This window comes from Anthonomus grandis, chromosome 16 (assembly GCF_022605725.1).
Source record: "Anthonomus grandis grandis chromosome 16, icAntGran1.3, whole genome shotgun sequence".
Lineage (NCBI taxonomy): Eukaryota > Metazoa > Arthropoda > Insecta > Coleoptera > Curculionidae > Anthonomus > Anthonomus grandis.
Window position 1 is genome coordinate 7,283,643 of NC_065561.1, and position 16,585 is coordinate 7,300,227.

General features: G+C 32.8%; 1 protein-coding gene across 5 annotated transcripts in view; it reads right to left on the minus strand.

Moving 5' to 3' along the window:
• LOC126745987 (serine/threonine-protein kinase mig-15) overlaps nt 1-16,585 on the minus strand; it is a 162,158-nt gene that overhangs the window by 48,378 nt on the left and 97,195 nt on the right. For all 5 annotated transcript variants that reach the window (XM_050454069.1, XM_050454070.1, XM_050454068.1 and 2 more), the window contains one exon: nt 8,986-9,093. In XM_050454069.1, the coding sequence (XP_050310026.1) occupies nt 8,986-9,093 (108 nt within the window). The remainder of the gene's footprint in view (nt 1-8,985; nt 9,094-16,585) is intronic.

Genomic DNA, 16,585 nt, shown 5'->3' on the forward strand with positions numbered 1-16,585 from the left:
GCAGCACTGGAGGTCATAGTTGACCTGGCACCTCTTCACCTGGCAGTAGAGGGAGCTGCTAAAAGGGCCATGTTCAGATTAGCAAGGGATAGAACGAACAGTAGGGACATTGATCAGAGAGCCTGGGTATCTCAAACAAGATCCATTCTCCTGTTCGATCTTCCCAAGGACGATATAACTCGGGAATATCACTTTGTTAGGAATTTCAGTACAAAAATTGACAGCAAAAGTGACTGGGAAAATGGATCTGTCGCCCGCTCACTTAAACAGAATACTATCAAATGGTACACAGATGGTTCTAAAACCGAAAAAGGAACAGGAGCTGGAGTATTTGGGCCTGGCACCAAATACTCAGAGCCACTGGGAAAATACACCAGTGTCTTTCAAGCGGAAATACACGCTATAGAAAGATGCGCTCAATTAATCCTGAACAAAGACTACCTCAAGCAGGACATCGCAATCTTCACCGACAGTCAAGCAGCCATAGCAGCACTGAGTTCACATGTCATCAGTTCTAAAATGGTAAGAGACTGTTTGGGCAAACTTAATGAGGTAGGAAAGAGAAATAAAGTCACAATATTGTGGGTACCTGGACATACAGGCGTGCAAGGTAACGAAGAAGCCAATATTCTGGCAAAAAAGGGATCTGGTTCTCAATTTGTAGGACCGGAACCTTTCTGCGGCATAGGAAAGAATACTTACCTATATGAGCTTACAAAAATGGAGGATCAACTCAGAGAAAGCCTCTGGGATGATCATCCAGGGTTGAGACACTCCAAGATGTTCCTTGGAACCCTCGACCCAAAAAATCTAAAGCTCTAGTAAGTTTAACTAAAACTAAACTACGGATTGTAACAGGATTCCTAACAGGGCACTGTCACCTTCGAGAACACCGCAGGAAACTAAAACTAGAACAGACAGGTGAATGCAGATTCTGTGGGGAAGAGGAAGAGACCCCAGAACACCTAGTAACTACATGCGAAACAGTTGCCGAAAGTCGTGCCATGCACCTCGGTAATTATGAAATTCCAGAAGGAAATATCTCATTACTGGAACCGTCACAACTACTAGCCTTTATTAAAGCCATAGGATTGTACGAAGTAATTTGACTTGAGAATAACATCAAGCAGTAATTAGAAAGGGGCACACAATAGATCTTTTAGGTCGCAGTGAAACTTCACCCTTATTTTAATCTAATCTTAATCTAAACAAAACACCCCCCTTGCCCCTATGCACATGCTGAACTCAAACAAAGTTGTTGTTTACTAATTGGATGATTACAATGCTGGTGAATGTATTTATTGTGATAACTTATTAAACATTTCATTTTTTTATAGGACTCGGTTAGATATAAATATTATACACGTTAATATTAGGAGTATATATATCATAATTTTGATGAGTTTTTGGTATTTTTGGAATCTTTACAAAAGGAGTTTGATGTGATAGTCATGTCGGAAACTCATAACATTCATAATAAAAGTGACCTTAACATAAGAAGACACTTAAGCCGTGGATCACTGGGGGTTTGTTGGTATCAATAAGAAACAGGGATAAAGTTAAAAAATAGAAAAAAAAGTTTTACATAACAAAATTTTTTTCGTCAAACAGTATAAAGAGTATAAAAAAATACTTTGAAAACTTATAAAATCAGCTAAATATTCGTATTATAAATCTTTGGCTCAACACAATGCTGGTAATCCAAAAAGGTTATGAAATGTAATAAAGGAGGTAACCAATGACCAGATTACTTCCCCTGAATTAACGAATATTCGAAGCTCTGGGAATATTGAATTAATGGATGCAAAGCTTATAGCAGAGGAATTAAATATGTTCTCTCTATGAGTTTAAAAAATGGAGTTAAGGGTGGTGAAGATGAAATAAGTTAAACAATTTTCAAAAGGTTTAATGAACATTTAATGCAACCTCTTTTACACACTGTAAACACGTCTTTCCATACTGGTGTTTTTCAAAAAGCATTAAAGAATGCAGTAATAATCCCATTACACAAGCATGGTGATAGAAAAGTTGTAAACAATTATAGACCTAACCTAGCCTTAACTAGCACTATAAGTAAAATAATTGAAAAATGTTTAAGTAAGCTCTTAAAATACTTAAATAGTCTATTAAATAAATATCAATTTGCTTTAAGAGAAAATTGAAATACAAAAAATGCACTTTGCAAGGTGACGGAAGTAATCTTAAAAAAATTGGATCAGGGAAAGAGGGTCATTGCATTGTTTCTAGACCTACAAAAGGCATTTGACACGCTGGCACACCAGATTCTACTTGAGCGCTTGGAGCATATGGCAGTGAGAGGAATACCAAATAATTTTATTAAATCATATCTGGTGAAGAAAGTAAAAAGCTTAAGGTCGAATTTGGTGTGCCACAGGGTACTGTTCTTTCAACCTTACTTTTTAACATATATATTAATAATATTTTCTGTCATAGGTGAGGATATAGTTTTTTGCTTTGCTGATGATACAGCATTAATTGTAAGTGGCGATGACTGGGAATCTCTCAAGCACAAAGCAGTTTTTTTTTACAAAAAATAAAAAACTGGTTGGATGAAAGTCTACTTTATTTAAATGCCGAAAAAACTAATTTCATGAATTTCTTCCTCTCAGCACGCGCCCTTTCCAGTTTTGAAAATATTAAATTACACAAGACAAATTGTAATCTTTTGCATTGTGATTGTAACAACTTGATTAAAAGAAAAAAGTGTTTAAAGTATTTAGGCGTCTATACTGATGAGCTTCTTTCATGGAAGGAACACATCGAATATGTTACAGGTAAATTTATAAAACTTATTTTTAAATTTACTGAATTGAGAAATATAGTATCTTTTAAGACATTAAAATTTGTCTAAATTGCTTTAGTAGAATCTATAATTTAATTATGATAATGTGGTATGTGGTGGAGCAGGACTTACAGAAATTAATACACTTTAAATAGTGCAGAAATAGGTTATTAAAGTAATGCTCTTTAAAAGGAAAAGATATCCAAGGAGCTCGTTTATAAACAGAGTGGCCTACTTTCACTATAACAGTTACATATGAAGGCAATAATTAGATTCATGTTAAAATCAGACTGGCATAAACAGAATTACAGAATTTTAATCATGGGGTGAATACGAGAAATGCGGCACAAAATAATGTCTTATTACAAAACCCTAAGCATTCCATATGCCAGAATCACATATACTTTCTCCAAAGGCCAAAGGTTTATAACAGTTTGCCTGCACACTTAAGATAGTTAACCATACCAGAAATGCCAGGGAGAAATAATTAAATGGATTATAGCAGGGAATGATCACATGACATTGTAGTAGTTTTAAATTAATTAAATTATCTTTTTCGTTTTCTTTTTCCTTCTATGCTTATTCTTTGATGAACGACCTTACGTTTTTTCCTTTTGTTCATAATTTTAGTTTATAATTTTGGATATGTGTTGTTTCTTTACGGAGTGTCATAACAGTATATATACAGTACGTTTATTTAATAAATATAAAGCCAGAGTAATTGGCTATTGCCAATAAACAAATACTCACATTATTTTAAGTTCAAAGGAATGCAAAAACATATTTGGTATTTATACATTCTTGCAACAAAAACAATCTAATTTGCTTATCTTTATTTTATGAGGAGCAAAAGTAGAGAAACATTTTTAAAGGTTATAGTTTATGTTTGCTTATTGAAACCAATACACAATAATATTTTGTTAATTAATAAAGAATAACCTGTAAATATGCCTCGAGGTATTACTTTGGCGTTATGTATAAAACAGTTGACAATATCAAAATATCAATCGGGTGTTAAGCAAGCAATCATTGCTAAGCAGTTAGGATTAAACCGCTCAGTCGTTTCCAAAACCATAAAGTTACACCGCATTAGGAACTCATTAATAAGTCCACCTAAAACTGGTAGGCCTAGAAAAACGACGCCTAGAGTTGACGAAAAGATTAAATCCTTAGCTCTTAAAAATCCATTTAACACAGCAGTGAATATAAAATCTTAACTAGACGATGTAAATATTAGTGTCCATACAGTTCGAAGACGTTTAAGGGACAGTGACTTGCCGGCAAGAAAACCATCCAAGAAACTCTTTATTTCGAAGAAGAATCGAACCGCCCGACTTCAATTTGCACATGACCATTTAAACTGGTCAGAAGCAAGATGGAATACAGTATTATTTTCGGATAAAAGTAAGTTTAATTTATTTTCTTCTGATGGTATTTTAAGGGTCAGGCGTCCTAAAAATAAAAGAGTTGATCCAAAGTATACTTTGGGCACTATTAAGCATGAAGGGGGAAATGTACAAGTGTGGGGTTGTTTCTCTGGTATGGAAATGGGCCCCATTGTCAAAATTGATGGGATTATGGATCGGTTTAAATATTTAGAAATATTAACTGATAATATGTTGCCACATGCAGAGGAAAACATGCCATTGCAATGGAGGTTTCAACAAGACAATGATCTGAAGCATACAGCTAAAATTATAAAAAAAATTTTTGAGGACAAAAAAATAACTGTTGTTAAGTGGCCAGCTCAGAGTCCTGACCTTAATCCCATAGAGAATCTCTGGGATTTAGTAGACAAAAAAATTCGTAAGGAACATTCCGAAAAATTTAAAAATGGAGACGAGTTGTTTGAAGCAGTTGAACCATTAAACATTGACAAAATAATTGACATGGCATTCTGTACCCAAGGAGACCTTAGGGAATCTGATTGGATCTATGAAAAGAAGATGCCTTGCAGTTATTAAAAATAAGGGATATGCAACTAAATATTAATTTGTTGTTATTATATATTTTCTTTAAATATGTGTTCCTCTATTTTTACTCCCTGTTTTTTTTAATTAATTTACATATAGCTTTATAATAAGTAGAATTATAATGTTTATGTTTTATTTTTATTATCTAGTTTGGTGTAGTATTATAGGATAAAAAAAATTTAGTTAACTTTAATAAAATAAATTTAAAATTTTTTAAAAAAAGTTTCTTTACTTTTGCTCGGTACTGTATATTTTTTAAAATTTGCAATTGTATATCAATAGCTTCACCTCATGAGATTTTTGTTATCTAGGATAAGAGTGCACACACAGTATCTTTAATACAATAGTGCACTGTATATTATTAGCAGTAAGGGTTAATAATTTAGAAACTATTGTTTAACTTATATAATTTGGGATTCTAGTAAGTAGTTTAATGTTAGAATTGTACAATAAATTCTAGTTGCGATCCTATAGGTTTGAAATCTTGAGTTTAGTTGTGGGATGGGATCGAAGGAATAAAAATAAACGTCACTTTATGTACTGGCCAACGTTTCGCAATAATTTTATTGCTTCATCAGGGCCCTAAGGTAACAAAAAAGACACAATAAAAAAGGATTATTATATATAAACAAAATTTAACTTTTTAGGGTTATGTTGATACCACCAAAAAAGAAAAAAATAGAAAAACAAAAAAAAAAACAACAAAATCTTAGATTTGAATTAAAAAAAATACACAACAAAAAAAAAATTAAAAAAATTGCTTACATAACAGTGTGATTTTGCTTGTCATAAAAAATCATGTTTACAGGACACACAGGTAACATAGAATATATAAAATAGTTTAGTCCCAAAAGTTTACATTTTGATTTGATCTATTAGATTAAAATAAGAAGAACTTAGTCTCTTTTACTGGTTCCCCTCTTTACAATTTAACAAAATTTTTGTCCAACATTTTACAAAATTTTTTTATAAAAGATGAACGATATGTGAAAAATTCTTTTGATTTCGCTAATTACATTAAAGAGCAAACAGTCCCTGAAGGTTATATTCTTGTATCGTTGGATGTTGTTTCTTTATTTACTAATATACCGGTGGACCTAGTAACTGATATAATCACCCAAAAGTGGCATCTTATCCGGCCTAATACATCGCTAGACCTTGAAACAGTTGTTTTTCTTTTTAATTTTTGTATTGAGAATAATTATTTCCAACATGGTGAAAATTTCTATACCCAAATTTTTGGCCTAGGAATGGGAAACTGCATGTCCCCAATATGCTCAGACATTGTAATGGCACAACTACAAGATCAGTGTATTTCTGAACTATCTTTTAATGTACCTTTTCTCTGTAGGTACGTTGATGACATAATCACGGCAATTCCAAATAAAAAAGAAAACGAAATTCTATCAGTCTTCAATAGTTTCCATCCACGTTTACAATTCACTATCGAACAAGAAATTAACTGTAGTCTTCCATTTTTGGATGTTAAAGTTATAAGATCCACAGATGGTACCATAAAAACAGATTGGTATCAAAAACCAACTTTTTCAGAACGCATTTTAAATTATTTTTCAGAACATCCTATGACACACAAAATAAATGTAATAAAAAACCTAAAACATCGGTGCTTGAGACTTTCTAGTCCAGAATATCATAAAAAAAACCTTCATTATGTTCAGACAATTTTAAAGAAAAACTACCCCCTATCAATTATTAAAAAAATAATTAACGACACCGAGAACATTACTCAAAATATTACACGAAACAATGAAAATAATCAATTGGCTTATTTCAAGATTCCTTACATTAACACACTTTCTCATAAAATTAAAAAGACCATACAATCAAAATCTGATGTTATTAAAATCTCAGAAAGAAGTGAAAACTCGGTAAGAAAACATTTCTTTACGAAGCTTAAAACTAAAGACGCCTTTGATTTACATTCTAACATTATTTATAAAATACCTTGCTCTGGGTGTGATGTGTGTTACAGTGGTCAGACGGGTAGATATTTGAGGCAGCGCCTATACGAACATGAGTATGATTGTAGGAATTTAGCCCTTAAAAAAAACTGCTTTAGCTGAGCACAAAATGAATACAGGACACAATTTTAATTTTGGCAAGACTACAATTATGGGCCAACAGCAGCTTTTTAAAAAGAGACTTCTAGCCGAAATGATAAACATAAAAAAACATAATAATGCGGTAAATAAAAGAACGGATATAGACAATCTAAGTTCTTCTTATTTTAATCTAATAGATCAAATCAAAATGTAAACTTTTGGGACTGTTTTGGTTCTTATCACTAAAAAGAATGCGTCTATTGTGTTCTCGCATACCCGGTTTTTCTGGCTAGATGCTAAATTATTATTGTACACCGTAGAATCAATTTTAAAGCAACTGTCTGTGATACAACCCATCATTTTAAACCGTTTTTGTTATAAAAAAAAATATTTTATATATTCTATGTTACCTGTGTGTCCTGTAAACATGATTTTTTATGACAAGCAAAATCACACTGTTATGTAAGCAATTTTATCATTTTTTTTTTGTTGTGTATTTTTTTTAATTCAAATCTAAGATTTTGTTGTTTTTTTTTTTGTTTTTCTATTTTTTTCTTTTTTGGTGGTATCAACATAACCCCAAAAAGTTAAATTTTGTTTATATATAATAATCCTTTTTTATTGTGTCTTTTTTGTTACCTTAGGGCCCTGATGAAGCAATAAAATTATTGCGAAACGTTGGCCAGTACATAAAGTGACGTTTGTTTTTATTCCTTCGATCCCATCCCACAACTAAACTCAAGGTTAGAATTGTAAGTTAAAAGAACTATTGTACTTTGTTATACGGTTGATAAATAAATAAATTCTAGCCTTCTAGCCTGTTCTAAGTGAATATCCTTGTGAAAAATTGACATTCGAGTTTTCGCATAGCAATATTTTGAAAATGTCGTTTGTTAAGAAGTTTTTTTGACTTTTTAGTATAATCTATGGCTGAATTTTTTAATTAAAAAGTTTGATTTTTTTTGTTTTAAAATGTTCTATACCTGTACCTTTCTAGTAAACAAAAAAAATTTCAAAAAATCTTTGGGTCTTAAATTGGTCAAGCACCCAAAGAAGTCAAGACATTTAATTAGAATATGTCAGAAAGAAGCAATACACTAAGAAAAGTAACTGCAAGGTGAAATAGAGATACCGGGCTGAATATTTCCAGCAAATGCCATCGCAAACATATCCGCAAGAGCGATCTTTTTTTAAGATATGTTTGATAGATTCTTCTTTGCGATATAAATTCTTGTTTTTTCCAGGGCCAAATCAAAACTTTCCTAGACTTCCAAACATAACTAGAACAAAAATATCTATACCAACGAAAGCATATTTGATATCTGTATCGGAGATTACCGACAGCGTGTGATTCGGGAAAAAGTTTCCACAAAGCATCATGGCATAACAAATGCAGCCAAATATCACTCGAACATTCGCCTTAACCAAGTGCAGCAAATTTATATCCATCTGGATATTTTATTTTATCTTAACAAGACAGTAAACCGTACAGCTGAATCTACCAAAAAAACGGAAGGGAAAACATGACATTTAAGTTTTTTCATATCCCTCTAGCTGCCCGGATCTTAATCCAATAAAGAGAAACTTTGGCACAAAATGAAACAACGCATAAAAAATACTCCTCTGCGTACTTTGCCACAACTACGTGCTAAATTGCGAGAAATATGGGATAGTTTCAACCTTAAATTTTGTGAAGGTCTAGTTAACCTAATAGAGTGCAGGCAGTTATTCAAGGTAAGAGCGATGTTACGCCTTAACTTTTATTTTTATATTTTTATTTTAATATTTAGTGGTCACCATTCTTTGATTGTTCAACAATTACTTAATCAATTAATTAAATAGTAATTATCATAAAATATATAATTAAACCGTAAAAATTATTCCATACATCATAAAAAAAATGTCAATTTCATATTTCAATTAAAAAAAGGCGGCATTTTATTCACAAAATAACTGCTTGTTCCAACATGTAGTTGTTAAGGTTTTTACATGGATCTTATATTGCTTTTTTAAAAGGGTGCATTATCATGTATCTTTTAAAAAAATGGCTTTTTGAAAGGATCTTATCTAGATCTATCTGACAAACAATCTTATGAACCAACAGTTCCCGAATGAAACTTAAGAAATTGCCAAGTTGTATACGCACCTCTTCACTTTGTGATTTATCTCTGGATGAGGGTGTTCCAGGGCTTGCTTGGCTAAGTAAATCTGGCAACACGCTACTTTGCCTCGAATGATCACTGCTTCTTCCATTCTGGAATATAAACATATTTATCTCGTTGCAATACAACATTTTATGGTTTAAACAATCCTATGGTAAAATATTTAAAACAACGGTGAAGTAACAGTAATAATGAACCATAGTAAGGATTATATAATTAAAAACCTAGACTAATGAAATCAATAAATTATAAAAATACAATTACAACTACAAAATGCACACACATAATAGTGAATAAAAATCAAAACAAAACATAGCAAATTACTCAAAAAAAAGCGTTAAACAGGAAAACTGAGTTTGAGAGATAAATGGCAGCAGGCCTGCAGTAAATCTGAATGTCATCCAGTTCCATGCTCGTTAAGGAAAACTTCTCTCATGCTCGAAGATGACCGGGACGTTTTCTGGCGGGGCTGCTGAATTAATTTTATGTATTTTTGATAGTTGTTAGATGAAGCAGCGTGTTATTCATATATTATAAGGAGATACTGGGTTGGCAAACTATTGCTTCTAATGTTATCTGCTTTCATGCCTCTATTATACAAGAAGTCTGTAACTTAGAATTAAGGACCTGAATGTTTACAAGAACTGAACTTTTTGATCTTGGTATGCAAACATATTTTAGATCTATGTTTCAGAGCTTAAAAATATGAAACTGATTTATTGTAACCAACAGTAATTAAACCAGCTATTTAAAAATATTTCAACTAGCGACAGTATTTGTATTGATTCAGTATACAGTGTGTCCAAAAAGTTTAGAAAAATACCTTTTACAGTTAAACGAATTACTTGGTTGAAAAACGCTCGGACACGTCAATTCTCTTTTATTTTTTTGCATGTTTTCAGATTTCGAAAAAATATACAGGGTGCGTCAAGAAGTCTGGGTAGCTGTCAACTTTACTATTTTAAATAGAACACCCAATTTACTAATGCATTTTTGGATTCTAAGAAATCATGAATTCCATGAACAATCGAAAATAAAAATGTTTAAAAAACTTTACCAGGCTTCAAAATCTACATTATTTAACTCTCGGTATTTTTTGGTGTCTGTTTTAATAAGGTTAAGAGGGTTAGCTAGATCTGGTCGGCCAAAATCCTCAACAAATGATAAAAGAAGTTTGGAAGTTTTACAATGTTTCGTTGGAAATCTACACAGTTCGTTAAGAAAACAGGAGGGTCCAATTTTGTCAAACAATCATGGCAAAACTAGACCAAGATCAGAACTTATTAAATAACATTGTGTTTTCAGATGAAGCCACGTTTATGCTTCATGGTATTTTAAACCGCTAAAGTTACAGGTACTAGACTGATGAAAATCCACATTGGATGCGTGAAGTGCGTCCCCAGTATCCCCAAAAAGTTAATCTTTGGCCGATATTTGGAATCCACATAATTGGCCCGTACTTTATTGAGGGAAACGTGATTTCCGTAAAGTATTTGGAAATGCTTCAAAACCGCATTGTTCCTGAAATTAGACGTTTGACTGATCCAAACCACAGACAAATATGGTTTCAACAAGATGGAGCTCCTCCACACTATAGTCGAGAGGTGCGTGATTATTTAAATTTTACTTTTCCAAATAGGGTCAAGTTGTGTAAAAATGAGACACCGAAGATTTTGGGTAAAAATAAGACAGTCAATTTCTTGCCACTAAAAATTATTTTAATGAGACGAAAAAAGGACGAAATAAAGTCTAAATATTCTAAAACCTAAAGACACATTCATTTAAACGATAATATTAATTTATACATGAATTATTTAATCTACCGTAATATAATGCAATTTTCATGACAAAAACTTTTAAAATCGGCGGCGCGCAAACTTTTGTTGCGCGCCCGTTGTAATCCATCGGGCGCGCTCGGTTAAGATCGCAATGTGAAGCCTGATGTGTCGAGGCGCTGCGCTGTGGGAACAAGCCGGGCAGTCTGTTGCTAGAAGTAATTGAGTGTGTACGTGTTTTTTTGCTGCGGTAATTTTGAGACGACTGTTTAGGTAAATATGAGACAAGTCATGGGGTAAAAATAAGACATTACCCTGTATAACAATTTTAGGTATACCTACATAAAGCGCAAGCCAGAATGCCTAGGAATTACGTTCCAAAGGCAAAACCCTATACAGACGACGATCTGAAACAGGCGCTTACCTTAGTAAAGGAAGGTAAGTTGTCTATTCGAACGGCAGCAAAAAAATTTCGCATTGATAAATCAAAATTATTTCGGGCTATTCACGAAAAAAATGTTTCAAAACGTGGCCGAAAACAAGCGTTTTCCGATGAACAAGAAAGAGAGTTGACAGAAAAAATTAAAATTATGGCTAAATGGGGATTCGCCTTATCCAAACAAGAAATTCAGTTAGTTGTGCAAACATATGTTAATGAAAATGCTATAAAAACTACATTTAAGGAAGGCAAACCTGGTGACGATTGGTTTCGTTCGTTCTGTAAAAGAAATCGACTGAGCCAGAAGAAAATGGAACAACTAGAAAAGTTTAGGAGAACAGCTACCAGCGACCCTTTTATAATATATTCCTTCTATGAACGCCTGGGTGAAACAATCCAACAACTTGGTTTGCAAGACAAGCCTGCACACATATTTAACTTGGATGAAACAGGGTTTAATATGGATCCAGGTAGAATAAAAGGAGTTGCAGCATTGGGCCAAAAAGTTCATAGAAGCATAGAAGGATCTGGTAAAGAAAATATTAAAACCATGGCGTGCATTTCTGCTAGCCGCGTATTATTACCGCCATTAATTATATATCAAGGACAAAACCTGTGGAGCACATGGAAGGGATCAAACGATTTGGAAGGAACCTGCTATGCTGTCTCTGATAAAGGCTGGATGACAACTGCTGTCTTTAATAGTTGGTTTTCCAAATTTTGTTCAATGGTTTCCGAAAGGCCGCTGTTACTTATAATGGATGATCACGTCTCACATCTAGATAGGGGAACCATTGAACTTGCCTTACAAAATAATATCACATTGTTTAAATGACCACCTCATGCTACAGATATTTTGCAACCGTTGATAAGTGTTGCTTTGGACCTCTGAAGCTAAAATGGAACCAAAAGCTTACAGAGTGGCAGAGATTAAATCAGAGACGTCTCACCAAAAGCGAATTTGTTGATTTGATCTGCGAGTTATGGAATGAAGGTATTACAGAGGCTATAATAAAAAAGTCGTTTGAGTCGACTGGCATATATCCTTGCTCTAGGGAAAAATATCCAATCGACCGTCTTAATAAAATTAAATTGCAAAAATACAATGAAAGTGTTCAAAACCCCAATCCATTAGATGTGTTTGAATTAAACCAAGAAAAGGAAAATGATGAGGTTGTAGCAAACAATGTAAACAATAGCGAACAGAAAATAATTGAAAAAGAAACAACAAACGAGACTAATGACACTAATACATTTCAAGATAATAATGTTGAGCCACAACCGTCTTCGTCCACTTCATTCGAGAATACTTTGCTAAATAAGATAAACAAAACAAATCCTGAAATAAAGCGAAGGAGAAAAGTTAATTCCAGTTGTGCTGTTTTAACTAGCGCCGAATATTTAGATAGTATTAGGGAAAAAGAAGTGTCACAAAAGAAGAAAAAAGAACCAAAGAAAAATGTGGCCGAGTCCTCTTCAGATGATGAAAGTGTAATTTACCAAGAAGAAAGCGACATTGAAAATATGACATTAGACGAACTCATAGAAGAGGAAGAAAAAAATTATGCAGCCGAGGATTTTAATACAAATAGTGACATAAATATTGGCGACTATGTTTTGATTAAGTTTTGTACCAAAAAAAAAAAAAAAATGCATTACGTTGCGCTAGTAGAATCTATTGGGGATGACGAATTTTCTGTGTCTTATTTGCGTCGAAAGGGGGAAAAATTAATATTTCCTCAAATACCTGAAAAATATGAAGTATCAAAGGATGACGTAGTAATGAAACTACCTCCTCCAATAACCCATGGAGGTACTGCCAGAGTTTCACAGAAATTTGTGTTTTCTATCGCTATAAATAAATATAATGTTAACTAAATCGTTTAACTATAACTACATGCAGAGTATTTGGAGTTTTTTTATTTATTTAGGTAATTTTTTTGATGTACCTATCTAGAATTTATTTTCTGTTTTTTATTTTATTTTCAAACTGCGACTTGAGTTTGATTGAACTGTTTTTACATATTTATGTATTTCTTATTAAAGGTTTTTAGTATGGGGTAAAAATGACCCAAAAAAATGTTTTTTTTTTAAATTTATTTCCCAGTTTTTATTGCATTTTTTAAATAAATCCGAGAAAAATCGTACAAAATGTTGTTTCAATTTTCAACCAGGGTATCTCATAATTGCCCCATACCACAGACAACATCATAAATGCCTGAAATTGCCATGTATCATTTTTACCCAAAATGGCAGGTAAATATGAGACAGGAGTTTTATTTTTTTCCTTGATACCCATAACGATTTCCTTAAATTTGTCATTTCTATGTTATTGAGCATTGAAATCTACATAGTATGATCATTTTTTGAACATTTATTTCAAAAAGGTTTAAAAATTAGAAGTTTTATAAAATGTCTCATTTTTACACCACTTGACCCTAGATGGATAGGCAGGCGGGGAACCATAGAATGGACAGCTAGGTCCTCAGACTTTTCTTCTTTAGATTCGTTTTTTGGGGCCATTTGAAAAATAAAAGTATTTGTCACTAAACATGAAAATATAGAGGACTTAAAACAACGCATAACAAATGAAGCTGGACAAATTACACTCGAAATTATTCGAAACGTTATTGACAAATTTTGCTTTAAGCTTGCGTGTTGTCAGGTGTGTCAAGTGCTGCAAGGTAAGCATTTTAAACATTTAATTAAATAGTTTTGCTTTGTACTTAAGGTTCTATAATACCTTTATTAAAAAGGGCGTTATTTGCTTGACATTGACGTTATTGGCTTAAAATGTAAAGTTATTATTAAACGAAAGCTTATGCCAAACTAAGCTAGGAAAGTGCAACCCGTAATTCTCCAAGTTAAATCATTTAGATTTTGCAGCCTGGTAAAGTTTTAAAAATTTTGATTTTCAATTTTTGATATTTCGAAAAAAGTTCAGGATTGGTATAGGGTGTTATACATGAAATGTATTTATCATAGAATCCAAAAATGCATTAATCAATAAGGTGTTCTATTTAAAATAATAAAGTTGACAGGTGCCCAGTCTTCTTGACGCACCCTGTATATTTTTCAGAAATCTGAAAATATGCAAAAAAAATAAAATAGAAGACTTTTTGGACACACCGTATAAGAAAGCCAAGCTCTTATAAAATGTAAAAGATAAAAATATATTTTTGAAAAAATTTAATTGTATCGGTTTCACTATGCCGTGAGTCTTGTCACTTCGAATAAAATCAGTAGTTCATATACCATTTTTTTCTCAATAAAATCCTCGGATCCGTCGATTAGTATTTTTAGTTGCGCTCTTTTTTTTTAAACAAAGTTATACAGTGTGTCTTTTTTGTGTGTGATTTTTTTAGATAGTAACCCTAACTTTTTATTGTGTATTTTTAAAGAGCGTATCAAATTATACATAGCTGCAAAATTTCAAATGCATGATTAACCGTTTTCAAGATAATAATTTTTTTTATTTATTATAAATAATAAAATCCGTTTTACTCAAAAAGTTTTTTAATAAATGCTTAGAATGTAGTCCATTTACTATTTAATAGTATCCCAAACGTACTTGAAAATCGTTTCAAAAGTGTTTAACGATTTATGTAGAAATTGTGTGTCCCAAAATTGAAATACATTTTATAATGATTTATGACAATTTTTTTTAAATGGCTTTTATTCCTTGATTCTAAAGAGCATATTGACTTATACAAAACTGAAAAACTTCAGGTTTTTCATGACTTACGATTTGCAAGATTATTGAAACACCTTGTTTTAAAAAAAAAACAAAAATTTACTCAAATTTTTTTCCTTTTATAAGTGTTGAAAATGTAGCCCATTTACTATTTGGCAATGTTTTGAACGTTTCCTATCTTATAACTTCTGGAGAAATTAAACTACATCCATGCCTTATCCTGGTTTTCAACTCCTCAATGTTTGCGGGCTTGAACATATAAACATTGGTTTTCTAATATCCTAATAGAAAAATTTAAAGGACTTAGATCGGGAGATCTTGGTGGCCATTCAAAACGTCCTCTTCTACCTGCCTGGGAATATTGTATCCAAATAGTTTAATAAAAGCTATACGCCGACGACACAGACTTAAGAGCCGACAACTTGGAAAACCTGCAAGATTTAGTAAGTACTCTTAATATTACCAGCCGAGAATATGGTCTAGAACTCAATGCCAAAAAGACAAAGTAAATGGTAATTAGCGAAACTCCAATACCATATACAGGACTGATCGTCGAAAGGGTTGACAAATTCTTTAGGAACCACCCTATCTGAAACTTGGGATCATTCTGTGGACATTAAATGTCGCATGGAGAAAGCAGTAAGTACTTTCATTGTAATGAGAACCATGCACACCAACGGAGATCTCAGTTTGGAGTTGAAAAAACGAATAGTAAATTGCTACACCTATCCGGTAATCCTATACGCAGTGGAGAGCTGGACAGTTTCTAGGGCTATGGAGAAACGGATTGAGGCCTTCGAGATGTGGATTTACAGAAGAATACTGAAGACACCTTGGACCGACCATATAACAAATATTAAAGTACAGAATGAAGTACCAACAGCAACTCTTACTCACAATTAAAACACGAAAATTTGAATACTTAGGACACGTAATGCGAAATGAAAATTAATATCGTGTCCTACAGAACATCATACAGGGAAAGTAGAAGGAAAGAGAGGTCCGGGTAGAAGAAGAATTTCTTGGTTAGCAAATCTCCGCAAAATGGTACGGTGCTACCTCCACTGAGCTGTTTAGATGTGCTGTCAATAAAGCTCGAATAGCTATGACAATCGTCAACATTCGTAACGGATAGGGCATGAGAAAAAAAAAATAGTTTCGAACAGGACGCACAAAATTGGGAGGCGCATCTTATTGAAAGTAGATGTTCCTATTTAGCATATCAGCTTCTATTTCATCAGGAAACAGTGTAGCTATATTTAAAATTAGTTCTTTTTGTAAAAACTGTAAATATCTTGCTCCGTTTAGATTTTCTTCAAAGAAAATTGGGTCTATAACTTGCTGGCTAACAATTCCTGCCCAAACATTTACTTCCTCTGCCTCATCCAACATAGATTTTCTTGTACCCAATAACGGAAATTTACATCCATCATAAACGTTGACTCATCAGAGAAGAGAATATTTTCTGTTTTAACAGTTCCATAAACTGGTCTCGAAATTCGATTCTTTTATCTGCATCCTCTTCATTGAGTTCCTGGAGAATTGTTAGTTTAAAGGGATGAAATTTCTATGCCTTCTTACTACTGAAGACTGACTCACTTCCAATTCGCGCGCTACTTGTCTAGTGGAAACGTTAGGATTTTCTTGAACGGATAATAACACATTAATTTTCATTG